This window comes from Chrysemys picta, chromosome 3 (genome assembly GCF_011386835.1).
Source record: "Chrysemys picta bellii isolate R12L10 chromosome 3, ASM1138683v2, whole genome shotgun sequence".
NCBI classification, from domain to species: Eukaryota; Metazoa; Chordata; order Testudines; family Emydidae; genus Chrysemys; species Chrysemys picta.
The window spans coordinates 125865410-125882966 of record NC_088793.1 but is presented as its reverse complement, the minus strand read 5'-3'; the positions used below and the strand labels follow the sequence as shown (position 1 = coordinate 125882966).

The following is a 17557-nucleotide window of genomic DNA, read 5'->3' as shown; positions in this document are numbered from 1 at the left end:
CTTCACCGAGGCGGCTGCCGCCCCTTGTATGAGAACAGCTGCAAATCCATCATGCAGCGCGACATTTGGCCACCACCTGGGGAGACTTCCAGCCTGAACGAATTGTGCCCCACTGGGAGCTGCCGCAAGTGCGGTCAATGCCGGAGCCAGCAGCTAGACCGGGAGGAGTGGCTCTGCCGCGCCTCCCCTCCCCTGCTTGCTCCGCGGTTGCTATAGCAGCAGCCGCAGCAGCATCCTCACACTCAACTTGCACCCATCATTTAAAGAGCAAATTAAGGTTTTTCTTTAAAAGTGGGTGGGTTGGGGGGGGGGGGAGAAAGGTAGTTGAATTCTCTGTTGCAAGAGAAGCATTTACTCTGACAAAGTCACTTTGCAAAAGCTAGAATAGCAATTATATCCCTCCCCCTCTTCCCCCCCTTCAAAGCCTGAGTGTGAAGCAGCAGCACAAGCAGCTCCTCTGTGTGTCTGTCTCTCTCTGAGGAGTGGGAATTGGTGGTGGTCACACGGGAAACCACACTACAGACCCCAGCAAGGGGCTCCAGCAAACCTCAGATTGCTGCATTCTGCTAAGTTCTCTGTGTCTGCTGGGCACAGCGCTTTCACTCGCTCACCGTTCTGGCTGTGAGTCTCACCCTCTTCCACTCACTCACACGTTTTCTTCCTCCCTCAACCTTTGAAAGAAAAACTCCAACATGCCAATTGCCCACTTACTGGAGCTATGGAAAAAGATAGAGGTGGAACCCATGGACACAGAGGTGAGCCGCAAACCAACCCTTAATGATTTCCTCAGGCATCCCAAGTCCATTGCAAATGGACCAGTTTGAAGAGGTCATTTATATAAAATGCTTTATGTGAGTGCTTTGGGGAGTTCTCTCTCAGCGTGGGACCCACTGCTCTGTTTAGCAAAACTTGATGTCTTTCTTTTTAGTGACTTGTATTGTGTTGTAGGGCAAACCCACTTGTTGATGGTGATGGAAGATGTATCTTCTGGATGGGGAGGGAGTAGCTTAATTTACTTTAGCAATGGGTTAAGTATTAGTGGAATGAGATAAGTCTAATGTCATATTAATCCCTCTTTTGGAATGATTCTTATAAAAAGAGATGACCAGGAAGCTTGGCATGCCTGAGCTCAATGGCTGCTGATTTCTGAAGTGATGAAAAACTTCAAGTCCTTGCCCAGTGACAGTGTTGGATGCTTGCTTAGACACCTACTTCGAGCAAAACAAAGTACTGATCAATATAGGTTGCTTTACAGAGGTACTTTTTTAATGAAGGGGATCTCTTGAAGATATTCTGGGGCACTCCCAAGACTTAAGACTGCCTGTTGTACAGTTTCACTATATAATTTACATATAGATTGATTTCATTGACTTTTTAAAAAAGTGTAAATAGGTGGAATTAGTCTAAAATGTTTGACCAGAATAATTTTGCTTCTTGAATGTAATTAGCTACATTGATTGAATGTGTTCTCTTGTTTCCTAGCTAAACCATTCCTCTTACTGCTAGATGTAGTCTTGCTAAATAAACCTGTCTCCCTTGTATTCCAATATCTACTGATATTTTTTTTCCTACTACAAAATGCTTAAAGGGAAGGGGCAGAGATGTTTTTTTTGTATTTTTTTTCCCCTGCACTTGATTCTGAGCTACCTTAGGTTCGTTTTACATCCGTGCAATTTAATTGACTTCAGTGGAGTCACTCCTGATTCTTACCATTGTAGGTAAGATCAGAATATAGCCACTGTCTTTACTCACCTATAAAAATCATTTTTCAAACATACTGTAAGTACCTACCAGAGAAGGTAATTGATAACCAATTATAAACCTCTAAGAATTATTATAATATCATTAGAGCATCTTGACTGCGTCAGCCATTTATGTCTGCATACCTGTAGTTTTAGATTTTTGCCTTGTACTTGGGCCAGGTCTACACTAAAAAGAGAGTCCACCCAGCTACGTTGCTGAAGGGCGTGGGGAAAAATCCACACACCTGAGCAATATAGTTATGCCGACCTAATCCCTGGGGCAGACAGCGCTAGGTTGACTGAAGAACCCCTGCTGTTGCTGTAGTGAGAGACTATAGTGAAGCGCTGCAGTACTGCTGTAGTGGATTAAGTGTAGACACAGCCTTACTATCTGCCCTGAAGAGCTTACAACCTTTCTTTTTCTGCTGGGTTTTCTGTAGCACTGAATACAATGGGGAGCTGGCCCAGACTGGGGCTCTTACGTTCTACCACAATATAAATGATTGTGTTGGAAATGAACACAAGCCACAAAAACTAACGACAGTACCAATAGTTACATTACTAAATGAGAGCAAGACTACTTTTTTTATGTAGACTTATGCTTAAATGTTTAAAACCGTGTGTCTTTTTCTAACCGTAGTCTTAGTTAAGTAACAGATTTCTGAAGTGTAACTTAAATGACAAGATTGCAAGAAACCAAGTCCTGTTTCTCAAACTGAGATGCTGAATTTGTGAAGGTTTAAGATGTGACAAAGTGAAATACATGAAAGATAATGGGAAAGCATTAAAAATAGTATTACAATAAATAACATAGCCATAGCTTGGTGTGGAAAAGACCCTACATTAGGAATGTATTTGTCTGGGGTTGGGGGAGGATGATCAAATGCTATCTTGAGCCATTGCCTTCATCGCCTTTCTTGTTGCAGGTCACTTTCTCTCAGTTGATTTGTGGGAGAATCCCTTATGTAGTCCAGAATAGCCCTGAAAAAATGCTGTTTTAGGAAAATCCAAGTGTGCTATCAAAAATGGCACCTCTGGGTATAACACTGTTACCCCTTTGGCCCACACAGATGGCCAACATTTGGGGCCTTGCTGGGCTGTTTCAGTTAGGAGGTGAAATTGGCGATAGGGGTTGGGTGTTCCTTTGGTGGAATTCTGTTTATTTACAGACAATGCACATGCAGGTCTGTCTCCCTGAACACAGTAAACACAAATAACAGCAGGCAGTAGCCTTGCTCAGAAATCCGAGTCTGCCTTTCCAGTGAGTATTGGGTCCAAAAGAACCTGTCTCTCTGCTTTCTCCAAGGACCATGCTTGCCACTGCTTCTCTCGCTTTCTGCCTTTCTCACACAGCTGCAGCCAATCAGTCTCTTGGGTTTGCAATCAGTCCCAACAAAACCCTTCAGCCCTCATGGAATTCGCTTCAGTGGTAGCCTCAGCTGTTGCTACACAAAAGAGCATTTAATTGTTCCTTCCATTTAGCTTCACGGGGTATGTCTACACAGGGCCGTCCAGAGGGGGGGCAAGTGGGGCAATTTGCCACGGGCCCCACAGGGGCCCCGCGAGCCCTGGCCCAGTGGCGGTCCGGGTCTTCGGCAGCATTTCCGCAGCGGGGGGCCCTTCAGTCGCTCTGGGTCTTTGGTGGCATTTTGGCGCCAGGGTGCCCTTCAGTGCTGCCGAAGACGCGGAGCGACTGAAGACCCCCCCCCCCCACTGCTGAAATGCTGCCAAAGACCTGGACCGCTGCCGGGTGAGTACAAGCGCCACAGCTCCCCCACTTTGCTCCAGACCCCCTGAATCCTCTGGGCGGCCCTGTGTCTACATAGCAAAGAAAAACCCATGGCTGGCCTGTGCCAGTTTACTCTGGCTCAGGCTGCAGGGCTGTCTCATTGCTGAGTAGACTTCCTGGCTTGGGCAGGAGCCTGAGCTCTGGGACCCTTCCACCTCACAGGGTCCTACAGCCTGGGGTTCAGCCCAAACCCAGATGTCTACAGTGCAGCGAAACAGCCCTGTGAGCCTGAGTCGACTGGCATGGGCCAGCTGTGGGTGTCTAGTTGCTGTGTAGACAGACCCAAATAAGCGTGCTGAGCACACCCATCAGCTTTAACCAGATCCGTGATTGTCTTTCAATCAAAGACCTGCTCTGATAGTCATTAGCAATTCTTCTAGCATAGCAACTTTTTCTAAAATGTACTCAAACTTGTATTTTGTACCGAGATACCATGATGCTAGGGCACTTACAAACATAGGGTAGAGCTGGGCAAAATTTTTGACTAACTTTTTTTTTTTTTTTTTGGCTGAAAAATGCAGGTTTGGGACAACCAAAACATTTAGTGAATTTGTGTTAGTTTCACCAAACTGCTTAAGTCAAAACAAGAGACATTTTTGGAAATGTCCTAACAAACAATTGGACACTATCAAAACAAAACATATCAACTTTTTGGGCTAGATTCACAAGGGTATTTAGACACCATTCACAAACCAGGTAGTTGTGATAGTTTCCCCTCCCCCCCCCCCTTACATTCAGCAGCCTGTTGGGCAGGGCCCTCTCTTGGGAGGAGGGAGACCTAGGTTCACACCCCCACTCTGGAGCAGAGACTTGAATCCAGGTCTTCCCACTCCCAGGAGCATGCCCTCACCATGAGGTACTCTGGAGTGGGGGGGGTGTCTCAGTCTCTCCTGGTGGAGCTTTTCCACCTTTCTATAAAATACTTGAATGGTCATTGGGGCTGAGAGATGGGGAGTGACTCCGTAGCCCACTGATTAGGGCACTCACCTGGGAGGTGGAACCCCTGGGTTCCAGTCCTTGATCCAGAGTGGAGACTTCCACCTGGCCTCTCCCATTCCAAATGAGTGTCCTAACAACTGGGCTATTGAGTGTAAGGAGATCACCTCCTCTTCCTCCTCCATTCTTGTGAAACCAGTCCTTATTTTCCATTTGCTTTTCTCAAAATACACACAACAATCACTTTCTGACTTTTCAGTTTGACAAAAATTTCAGTGGGGGGAGCGATAGCTCAGTGGTTTGAGCAGTGGCTGGCTAAACCCAGGGTTGTGAGCTCAATCCTTGAGGGGGCCACTTAGGGATCTAGGGCAAAATCAGTACTTGGTCCTGCTAGAGAAGGCAGGGGGCTGGATTCGATGACCTTTCAGGGTCCCTTCCAGCTCTAGGAGATAAGTATACCACCATATATTATATTCTAACCCAAACCAAAAAAAAGTTAGGTGTCCCACCATCTCCCCTCCGGAACTGCCAGCAAACCAAAGTATTCAGTACTTCACAATAGAGAAGTGCTAAAATGCAAATCCATTACATACCTCATACACTATAAGTTGTCAAACCCTGCCACTGGGTTGATGATGGGACAGTTTTTGTGTTTGATATGAACCAAAAATAAGCAGACTATATACTTGTTCCTTATTTAAATTAGGACCCTAGATCAGTATTCTTGTTGGGCTTAATTTCCAGCTTTAAAAAATAAGTTTGAACAAGTCTGTAGCCCATTACCATTCTTTATATTAAGGTTTTGTTTTATGAATAGTTTAACAAGGGTTTTTCATAGATTCTAGGACTGGAAGGGACCTCGAGAGGTCATAGAGTCCAGTCCCCTGCCCGCATGGCAGGACCAAATACCATCTAGACCATCCCTGATAGACATTTATCTAACCTACTCTTAAATATCTCAAGAGATGGAGATTCCACAACCTCCCTCGGCAATTTATTCCCTCGGCAATTTATTAAAATTGTTAGTGTCAAAAAGGTCTCTATCTTGCTCCATAATCCTGGCTTATGTCTAATTCCTTCTACTGATTTTTGTTTATAACCATCTATAACACATTGTACTCATGTCTGTAACATCCTTATAACCTAAATTAATTTTTAAAGGGTTAATACATTTTTAGAAAAAACCCTTTAATATAAAGTGTGACTGTTTAATTCTAGCCCGGGTGAGTTTGATAGCTGTTGAGTGGCCTTTATGATTGATTTTTAAATGGAAACTAGGAGCCTAAATACCTTTTGTGAATCTGGGCTTTTCCATCTCCAGTGGACAAGTGTCCACATTACAACAGCCACCACGATGATTTGAACGCAAATAACCTTCCTTTTTTACAAATTATTACATTTAACATTTACCTGGGCTACTCTTTAAAGTCTGCCATGTAAAAACTAATTATTGGAATACTTTTAAGGAATTGGAGTGGTGTTCAAATCCATGCAGGGTAAAATGTCACTTTTTGGACTAGTCTGACATTTGTCTCCCCCATAAGATTTTTCACGTTTTGTAAACATGCCATCTGCCAGGGAGGAAGACAAACGTCTTATTTCTTTTATATGTGCAAACCTTCCCCCTTATGCCAAAAAACCTTTTAAAATGCATTTACCAGTATCTGAGAGTGACTCAGTGCAAACATTTAAATATAGCACTTACACTAAATCAATTTTGTATCGGTAGGGGTTCAGTAAGGACATTACTCACTTTACACAATGCAGTACAACAAGGAAGGATTAAGGACTGAATCCTACTTGCTTTACCCATTGACTTTCAAGGGAACTACTTCTGTGAGTAAAGTAAATGGGATTTGGCCCTAAACCTTTTAAAGATGTTGAAATGAGAACGTGTTTTGAGTGGATCTGATCTTGCAGTCTGCTCAGGCAAAGCTCCATTGATTTCAATTAGGTATTTTTAAAAAAGTGAGTGACTTCCCTTGGGGATATTTTTCTGAGTAAGGACTTGGAGAATCATCCCCTCAGTTACCCTGTCTGCTTTAAAAGCCAATATTTTTCCAGTGGCCTCCGCACCCAAAAGCTCCATCCCAGATAGGTACCAAATAAATTCTGAACTCTTCTGAAAATGTGGCCCTATTTGTTCTTTTTCTCCTTTGTGAAAGACTATTACCTTTCCAGATCTCCAGAATAGTCTGTTCATGAATAATCTTGCTTCGTTTTTATTCAGTCTTGACATGTTAATTGCACAAGTCTGTTTTTGATTATTCACCCATAATCTTGTGTAATAGACATTGCACTCTTAGTCCTGTCTATTATAGTCTTTTTCCATATGTTCCCCAAACTTGATGCAACCTATATTCGCTCCTTACTTAGTTAAATAACAGGTAAGTAAAATACACATTATTTAGTGTATATACACAGTAGATTCAGTATAGTTTTGTCATAGCATTACTGTATCTTTTAAAGGAAAAAAATAGATAACTAGTTTCCAAAAAGTTAAGTCTTTTAATTATTGGGGGGGGGGGGGGGGCGGAGGTTAATTTAACCATTGTAAATCTGGAGCAACTGCCTTGACATAAATTGATTCAGATTTACACCAGTGTAACAGAACAGTCTGGTTCATTATTGTGTTTTTTCTGAGGCTTTTCATAATCCATCTTCATGAGGCTTTTCTTCTTTTGATTACCAGCCTGCAGTGGAAGATGCCAGCTTGGATGAAGAATTTAGAAGTGAGGTAATTCTGTGCATGTTATAATTTCCTGGATATTTTCATGCTTGTCAATTTTCTACCTTCATGAAAAAATGTCTAGTATTTCCCACCACCCCCAGGAAATACTGTGAGAATTGACTTTCATTCAAATGCTACTTGGAAAACTGAAAATATACTATTTGGGTTGGATATTGGGGCTCTTTCCTAGCAGTGAGGCTATTAAACTGTGAAGAAGCTTTTTAAGAAAAGCTATGGATGCTACATGGCTTGTCATGTTTAAAACTGGCTTGGAGAAAACAATGGGGTCTATAAAGCAGGGAACTATTCTCCCGTGGCCAGGGAATGGTCGAATTGCTCTAATAATACTTTTCTTTCCGTAATTCCTGACACGTCAAGAATTGTTACAAAACTATCAGTGGCCATTCTGTCCTAAGCATGAAGATTCTATTATTTCAAGAGTGAGACAGCAAAACTGTGTTGTGAAAGAGGCAGTCTTGTAGTTCAAAATAAAGGAAGAAAGATTTGAGATGTTGGCTGGAAGGAGTAGGGGAAAAACCTCAACAAAGAGGAGAAAAATGAGAGACTGGATTATATGAGTGTGTGTGTGTATATAAGAATAACACAATACACACACACAAAGACCAAGGAAGATCTATGTATTGACTAGTAGGGAAGAAAAGAACTGAACTCAAAGTTAAGTATGAAAGAGTAAAAGATGAAGGTAAATATGGCATATTCTCTCTTTACATTTTTTACAAGAGAGCCTGTAATAGTGATCTGTTACACTTAGGGGCCATTAAGCAGTACATTTGCACAAGTTACATTGAACTGGACTCTACTAGTGAATTGATACTAAATGCTACAAAGCTTGTGGGTTTACTTCATTCATCCATTAGACTGGCTCTTCATCCCAAATAGGTTGTGTGCTCACTAGCTTAACAATGAAGATAAACAACCACTACTACTGTCTTGTCTACACTACAAGAATACTTGCTTCTGATAGTGGTTTGACCTGTAAGTGTAGACAAGGACAAACCGTATTCAGTGCCATGCCAGAAACTGGGATTAAAACCTGCTCAGCAGAGCTCCTCCTATCATCCTCATGAGCCTCGGGCTCATTGAAACACTGTATCTCTGAGAACCAGAAGGCTTCTTAGGAGTCACCCCACAAGACTTAGTATACTTGTTAGGCCCCAATGAGACTTCTATATGATGGGGGGTAGAGAAGCTGCCATAGGCTCTCGTAATTCTTGCATGGTGGTAGGAGCTTGGAAAGGCATCAAAAAGTCTTCCAAAGCCAGGGGAGTCCTGCAAGCTCCTGAGGCTTGGGGGTGGAGTGGGGCCAATGAGCCTCATAAGACTTGTGGCTTGGAAACCCCTTAAGAGACAACTGAGGCTGATGTGGTGGTAAACTATGAATCTGCGGGGACCCACAAGTTGCCTAATCCCCACAGGGAAGATTTGGGGAAAGGGAAGTTGCCAAACTTCATAAGTGGAGTATGTAGAAAATATTTTAAGAAAGTATATCTGTTTTATATGGCCATCTTGTGAATACAGACTTTCAGTGGGAAATGGCTGGTTTCCCAAATCAAATTTTTTTTGCCATTTTCTTTCATGATACTTTTTAATCACAAGGGTTACTACAGCTCTTGGCTTTCAGTAAACAAAATTTTGATTTAAAAAAAAATGTAGCGAACCCTGTGGAAACAACTTCAACATTTTAATTTTTTCACAATTTTTTTCTTTTTAATTTCCAACCCTCTCTACTTGATGGGCTTTCTGGGGGCTGATGCACTTACCCAGGTGGAGCCCCCTCCTGTAGACATCAGGAGGTGCATGAGGATTGGGCTCCCCTCTTAAGTACAGTAGAACCTAAGAGTTATGAACACCTCAGAAATGGAGGTTGTTTGTAACTCTGAACAAAACATTATGGTTCTTTCAAAAGTTTACAACTGAACAATGACTTAATACAGCTTTGAAGCTTTAGTAGGCAGAAGAAAAATGGTGTATCTTGCTCTGCCCCAAGAGGAGATTTAACCCTCTTGCACCCCTGGGTAGCAATGCAAAGTACAGAGGGAAACTCAGGCATACATAGGCGGCATAAAAATATTACAGAAAATTCTCACTTCATCACAGTTGCATTATGTGGAGTTCTCACTGTTTCTTGGCACCTTGGTCTTGGGTTTTCTCACCTTTTTATGTGCTTTTGCCTTCTGTCTATAAGTGTCCACAAAGTGCTTACATGGTGGTATCATATCGTACTGTTTTCTGTACTTTCCCTAGCAAGTGGAATGTAAAGTGAGTGACCCAGAACAGGGCATGGCTATGTCTGTCTAAATTGCCTGCCACAGTGGCTTTTATAAAAGGTGCACACAGAATAAGGAGGCTAAGAAGGCAGAGTTAGAGGTGAAGCATCATCTATTTTTCAGTGTAGGAAAGTGTCCTCTTTCCTCATCTAAAGTTTTCTCGAACATTCATTCATTTATTGCAGGGGCCCACAAACTGTTTGCCTTTCCCATTCATACCCTGCTGATCACCATGAGATTTGAGCTCTCTGACTGCAAACTATCCAAGCCAGAGTCTGTACACACCAAGAACCCTTCTAGGTTTAACTTAGGCAAGTCTACATATAAAACCACTACAGTGTTGCGCTGCTGTAGTGCTTCAATGTAGACACTACCCATGCTGACGGGAGGGGTTCTCCTGTCAGTGTAGGTAATCCATCCCTGAGAGGAGGGAGGGAGGTTGACAGAAGAATGCTTGCATTGACTTAGTGCTGCCTCCACTGGAGGCTAGGTCTGCATAGCTATATCTTTAAGGGGGGGTGGATTTTTCACATCCCTGAGAAGTGTAACTATGACGATCTAAGTTCCCTAATAAATAGTACAGAGAAGGACCAGTTTCTTGAATGTTGAGTTCCCATCACCATGGATATATGGACTCCTGGCTAAGTGATTAATAAGTCTGCCATAGGATGTTAGGCAATCTTCTAGCTGATGGATGTGCTGCACCCAAATCCAAAGCTAGTTTTATCAGGGAACCCTTGATCTATATTTTTTAAAGGGTGGCCTGAAGGCACTTAATGCAGACAATAGATCACATTCGTTGCAGGGATGTGTTAAACAAAATGCTTTGGGCTATATTAGCATCCTTCCTCCCTCCCCCCAACCCCCACATAAATCAGATAAAATAGCAAAGCCAATAAAAAAAATTACATTGCCTATTGTCTGAGTTAGTGCTGTCTGATTTTTGCTGTCACCGTGGACAAGTTCTTTGAATGTCCCAGAGGGCAAAAATGACTAAGAGAACATTTATAGACAATGATTTGCCCAGTACCAGCCAGCAGCAGGAAATATTGGTGTTACCCATGCTGCTTCTAAGAATAATTAAACACATAGATGGCTGGGGTGTTTTGATTGTCAAAGTAGGACTGCTCTCCAGGCAAATTTATTCATCTGTAGAAGAGCATTTCCCTCTGTCTGAAAGGTTTAAAAGTGGTAACTGATGATTTAGTGACTTAGAAAGAGATGTTTTGGCCAATGGAAGGCCTCACAACTCAGAGTTAAAGATCCCATGGTGGTGTTAAGGGATGATGTTAATCCCAGACGCTGTTCTGGCCAAATTCCTTTCTGTCTAGGATCTCCCTGTAGTTTCCATTGGGGGCTGTATTCTTTATTTCACTTCCTAAGCTATTGAGAAGTTATGCTGTGTGCACTGTAAAACAGTAGGTGTGTTCCTCAGAAATTTTAGCTTCATTTTAGGTGGATTCAGCATTTCCTTTTCTACACTTCTGCTCATTTATACCTTTTCCAGAAGTGTTGCAAGTCTTAACTTTTAGAATTTTCAGATCTGCTGCTGGAAACATGCTGTTGAAGTTCAATGTATTGTCAACAAAAATGACTTCTCTGTCAGAGCTGCCACCTATCCAGAAATAGAATTAAACACATTGAGAGGTTTTGTCTAATGAAAATTTCATGGCACAACTGAAAAATGTAGGATTTCAGAGCCACCCCTCGTCCCCGTTCTGAAATGTTCAAATATTGCTGTTGCTTCGAAAAATGCATTTCCTCCAACAGTAAAATCAGTAGCTAGATGAAAGCTAAGGCAGAAATTGAATTCTTGTGGTAATGTTTGGAGAGAGCACAGAGTGACATATAAGCCATGCTCTTTGGTGTCTGGTAGTCCAACAGGCAGGAGAGAGGCCACTAGCAGTACCCGCTGAAGCTACTATATTATACACATAATTGTCAAAGGCAAAACAGGTGCCCTAAATACACTTATCCATAGTTCTTCCACCTCTATTTTTATATAAATGCAGAAGTTAAAAGAAGACTAGACTAAGTACCAATATTAAAGGATAAACACAGCACTCTCATAGGAGGAAAAATGTAAGACTTGTTGCTCTTGTATTCCTGTCATTATGCCAACAATGTATTCAAAGTACGTCTGTTCTTATGTAACACTAAAGTCAGTTGACGACAACAACACAAATTTTCCGTAACACTGGGATATTACTCAACTGCCAACTATAGAAAGGCTGGAAATGCGTTTTCCAGGTTATTTGTTGTTAATTTAATGTCACTGAATTTACCTCTACAGCAATTTCTATGTAGCTTCAGTATGCACAACACCTGGCCTACAATCCCTGATCATTCAGTGGCTGGGCAGACAACTGACATAGGTCAGGCTAGTAATTTTCTAACCTACTGTCCCAAGAGTTGTTTTCATTACAATGTCAGATGAGGCCATTACCTTAAAGTTTAGTAATGGTATTTCTGCTGATGAGGTTTCCCTATTAGGAAAGGTTCTATTAACTGGACATATTGGAATGGGACAGGGAGGTTTTTGCCTGGTTAAAGAGCTATCTAATCATGATCTTAATGATGGCTTCTAATATTGGACCTAAAGATGGGATCCTCAAAGGTCCTTAAGGACCTAGCTCTTGGGTTTAGGCTCCTAAATCCCAGTTTTGGCACCACTGTAATCTAGGAAACTCCCAAGTCCCACCAAACCCTGTAGTCACCTAAACTTCACTTGGCAGAGAAGTTTTCAGAGTAAAAGCTCCCTAGCCACCCATGTTCCTGCTTTTGAGCACATCCACTGTTGCCTCCATCTAGACATCTGGAGGAGATGGTGCTGCTGTCACTCACCTCATCAATTTTAAACCAGTGGCTAGAGCACTCACCCAGAAAGTGGGAAACCCAGGTTCACTTTCCCTCTCAGGAGGCTGCTCTAACCACTGAGCAATGGGATATTCTGATGTAGTGTGCCTTCAAACATTCCTGTTGAAGCTGCTCCACTCTGGATCAATAATGAAAGAGTGACTGAAGCAACAGAATTGGCCCCCGAATCTCCCACCTCCAAGGTGGGTGCCCTATCCATTGGACTACAGTCATTCTCTTTCTCTCTTGCTCAATGACTGTTCCATTGTGGATAAATACTTAACTAGCACGTATCATTCAGCATTGCAAGGACTAAGTCCCTTTGTGGATTGCAACCTAACTGCTTGGCTAAGGAGATAGAAATGCATGTATGGGAAACAAAGGTCACTACCAATACGTATGTGGGATATATACAAAACTATCTGCTGTGAATTGATCTTTTTGCTGCCCAGAAGACTGACTTCTCTGTTGTATTTTGTGTGTTGGAATAAACCTGAAACATGTAGTTTTGTCTTGCGACAGGAAGGATAGTAGATAAGAATGTTTAAAAGGCTTTGTGCCTTAAAAGGTTTTTTGATCCTAGAAATAGTTTGTTCTTTCCAGAAAAAACAAATTTATGATACAATGTGTAAAGAGAGAGATGGTGTATAATACAACATAAAAAACTTCTTTTGTTTTAAAAGCTGGTTGAGGTTGCTAAGTGACAGCAGTGCATTTAGCCATCAAATTGTTTACAAAATCCAAGCTCTTGGAAATGAACAGATAAAGACATTATACATCATCTTCTGCTGAAATAATGAACAAACACGTTCTTATCAAGTAATGCATTTTTATTCAACCAATAAGCTTACCTTTGACCCCAAATCCTAGACTACTCAGTTATGAGGAATCTCAAAATAGAAACATAACCTCTTTGAAAAATAAACATGAATTTAAAATTGACTAACCTTACATGCATGTCCACATAAGAAATTTTTACCATAGGTTGGTATTGATAGAGTAATTTCTTAGAAACACATGTAATTTTTTTTCTTGATAGTACTGTCAGTGTTACTTTGTTTTCTACTCGATAAGAATGTTGTATGTGGCAGTGTAAGATTTATGATGTCCTTAGCTATTTATTTGTTTGTTTGTTTGCTTTTAAAGATTTGGCAGGCAACAATTTTTGTAACTTAGCAACGTTAATTGGCTTTTGAAATGGATTTTTATGGGCTTTTTGGAATTTCCAAAGAGGTCTCTTTTCTTTAAACATTTCTCATTATATTTTTTAAAAGAGCCATTTCTTCATTTACTTACTAAAAAGAAAAAACAAGTGGAGTTGGTCAGGGCACCAAGTTAATACTGGCTCCTGAATTACCCTGTCCAATTCAGTGCATACCTGACCAAAAAAACATGCTCCCTTGGTATCTAAGGCCCAATCCTGTACACGGTCAATTGCAGAAGTACCCCTCCACCTGTGTTGAACTCACTTGAAGTCATGGTGGGGGGGAAATGTGGGTGCAGGGATTTGTGCATGTGCAGTCCGCTGCAAATCTATATTAGCCATTCAAGTACAATCTATTTTCCTTCTGTATCCTGGTAAGCAGTACTAAAGTCATAGCCAGTTAAGGGCAAATTGGGGCTGGCTGTTACATGGGTGAATGGGCTGAGTGGATGGAGAAGAGAATAGGGGGAAATGTGTAAGGAGCCTCCCTTCCCTGGTGCATTCAGATCCTGTTCAAAGGGCCCTGCTCAAAGGAGACGTTGCTGTTTTTTATATTAATTGGTTGTTTTCTTTCTTCCTTCACTAGTTGAACCAGGGCATCTGATGTATCTTTAAATGAGTAGGAGGGGCTGTTACTGTATGTAGAAAAACAAAAATTCTGCTGTATGGGATTTTTTGTCCAACATCATATTCATTTTTCATTTATTAAGACTCAAGAGCATGATGTGATAACAAAAAATCCCGTCCCAAGTACTGCATCCTTTCAGGAAAAGGCAGTAACTTTACAGATATGGAGCTGCGCATCTACTAGTGGCGTATGTGTAGGGGTCTACCAAATTCGCAGCTGTGAAAATTGCATTATGGACCATGAAATCTGGTTTCCGGCTATCCAGCTCTGAAGACACAGCAGAGAGCATAGGCTGCTGGCTGGACACCCAATTCTGAAGGTAGTGCTGTGGCCAAAAGCAGTGGAGAAGTGTGTGGGGCGTGGTATGGTATTGCCACCCATACTTCTGCACTGCCATAACCAACCCATGAAAAATGTGCGATATCTCTACAGCGTTTATCAAAGTGGGGGCCCCAACCCAAAAGGGGGGTTGCAAGCCTATTGTGTGTGTGTGTGTGTGGGGGGGGGGTTGTCATAGTATTGCCACCTTACGTCTGCGCTGCTGCTGGCGGCAGCACTGCCTTCTGAGCTGGGTGCCTGGCCAGCAGTCTCTGCTCTCAACTCTGCTTTCAGAGCTGGGCAGCTGGAGAGCAGCAACTGCTGGCCAGGCACTCAGTTCTGAAGGCAGCGCTGCTGTCAGCAGCAGCACAGCTGTAAGGGTGGCAATACTGTGACCCTCTCTTCCACAATAGGCTTGCAATCCCCCTTTTGCGTTGGCGCCTCCAGTTTGATAAACGCTGCGGAGAAATCCCACGGCTTTTTTGGGTTGGTCACAGCAGAATAGCAAACGTCACAGATGTTAGACATCCACAAAATTTGCTATTTAGGCTGTGCCCAACCACTGAAAAATGTGGGATTTGTGTATGATTTAAGTAGACCCCTATGTTTGTGTGCTGAATATAGTGCAACTAACATATCTTCTCTGCTTTGAGACAAGACAGGAATATGAGCATAACAAATACTGGGTAAAGCAGAACAGTCTTACCATGAAAATGGCCTTTACACTTGCAGGAGATGTTAGGAAAATGTGGAAAGGTCACATGATTTACAGGCCATTCTTCTTTCATAACCAGCCATGCTTGCTTGATGGGTTTATATTCACTTGAGCCTGACACTGTGTTTCTGCTAAAGGCAAAGAATAATCTAGGCCCAATACAAACATTACTGTACCTCTTCTGTTAGATACACATTGCAGGCAGAGAGAAGTGACTGTGAAGTACTATCACAACAGAATAAAATGCAACATTTCAATCAGATGTAATTACAGCCCAAAAGTGATGTTTAATGCAATGTTAAGATTGTGCAATTAAAATAAAGCCAGGAACTGGGTATGTTTGGCTTCTCTTATGCTGCCTAGCCTATATGGTATGGTATCAGGCCTGAGTTGTGTACTATTGGGTTTTAGCATGGGGCACACTGTTCATGCTCCTTCACTGCTCTAGCTTTTTATATAGCTAATCCCAAAACGTTGCTGACCTACCCCTGGTAAATAGCACAGCATTCAGCTTATTTCTCTTCAGGACACGGAGTGGTGAACAGTACCTGATTCTCTTCCTCAAGAGCCTTTGTGTATGGGGTCCCACAGGGATCCATCCTGCCAGCTCCCACCTCAAAGTCTATATGAGACCATTTGATGAGATGGTAAGAAACCAGATTGTGCAAAATGTGGCAGCCTCCATCCTTGATGGGATATTTCTCCTTTGCTCAGATTCTTCAGTTGACACCTAGTCCACTATCTGTCGGTTAAGGCACCTTGACCATGATCTTCAAAGCCTTCATTGGATCAGGGTGCAGTTAAATAGGTGACCACCTCTACATCCATGAGGTGCCGAGGGAGCTTTGCTCCCATGGGACAGTGCAATCCACGCAAAGCCCAAGATAAAGGGCATGAAAGCCAGCAAGCAAGAGGTTTCAGGTGTGTGGCTATGGAATGAGAAATTACACAAATGATTCTCCAAATACTCTCCCAGTCAGTGAGGGCTACACAAGCAGGAAACTCCATGAGGTCCAGTAGGGACCTCTGGTAGGCAGATTTAATAAACCAGGAGGCAATTGGTACCATGTTGATGGGAGCTATTTTAAAAAAGAACACCCTTGAAAGATTTTGCAATCTTGACAGTAGCGTTTGTTCATTAGCAACTGCTATAATATCAAAGGAATAAGCAAGGAAAGACCTGAGAATTTTTCAGAAGGTACAAAACCCTTAATGGAGTTAGACTGCATGATTAGTGGTAAATTAATAGCTCTATTTAGTTTAAACAGTTTTCCTCCCTGGGCAAACAGTCCCCTGTGAGAACCCATCCTTTCATATTGGCATTGAGAACTCATGGGAGTATGTTGTTTATGAACTAATCGTGTTGTCTGGAGAGGAGAGTCACTTGACAGTCCCTAATGTCAAGAATAATTATTTCTGTGATGAGTACAGCATCTTCTACAGCATTGTTGTATTTGGTTTTTCTAGCTTTATAGATACAGGGTTATGGTTATAAACTAATCCTGCCATGGGCAGGCCAGTCTCTCTTTCCTTGTAACTAAGAGCTGGAAAGAAAAAGAAATAGGCTTTTACTCGTATTGAGAATGGTATTCACTCCCACAACTACTCAGACTACTTCCTCTGCCAGGCTCAAATAGGGACTCTCTCCTTGCTTCCCCTCCCCGCCCCCATATTTTTGGACCCTGTCTAACTCTGACACTTGGAGAACTCTAGCTAACCAAAAAATAAAAGTGTAGAATAATGCATGAAGCACTACAACCCCGCCCTGACTACTGCTGGGGAGCTGAAGCAATTTCTTCCATTCCACTGCTCGCTGCGACAGAAAACGTTGGAAGAAGGAGAACTCTAGCATCAGTCACAGGAACTACACTCTCACATGGGCAGGTTCATTTAGAGAATTTCTACAAACCTGTCCCCCTGCTGTGAAAGTGGTGAAGAGATTTTACCTTTGGGCTGCAAACTTTCTGAGTAGTAAATTGATGGCTAACCCAGACTTCCTCCATTCTGTTCCTGAATGCAGCACCCTTCCTGTGGAGAATTACCTTATTCGCAGTGGATCATCTCCTTCCACCATGAGAACCAGCTGAGAGCGGGAGCCAGAACTGTGAGGCTCTTATTACAAGAATTCATAACGTTCACACAAGAAGTCTGTGGAAGCACTAATGGCAATCAGGGCTTCTACCTGGGCCTCTGATCATTGCCCTTCCTCGAAGGCTAGAGAGTAGAAAATCCCTGGCACCCTACTCGCAGAGAACCATTTGAGAGGACTCTACCATTCACCTTAAAATATGCACGGGTCTGACCAGTACTAAAGAAACCCTAGTTCAGAAAGCCTTTGCCAAGGAGTCTA

The 17557-nt window shown here is 42.3% G+C and overlaps 1 protein-coding gene across 1 annotated transcript in view; it reads left to right on the top strand.

The window, feature by feature from the left end:
* Positions 1-595: 595 nt before the first annotated feature.
* RPS6KA2 (ribosomal protein S6 kinase A2) overlaps positions 596-17557 on the top strand; it is a 446243-nt gene continuing 429281 nt past the window's right edge. The window contains exons 1-2 of the mRNA XM_065590436.1: positions 596-755; positions 7160-7204. Of these exons, the coding sequence (XP_065446508.1) occupies positions 693-755; positions 7160-7204 (108 nt within the window). The 5' untranslated portion in view covers positions 596-692. The remainder of the gene's footprint in view (positions 756-7159; positions 7205-17557) is intronic.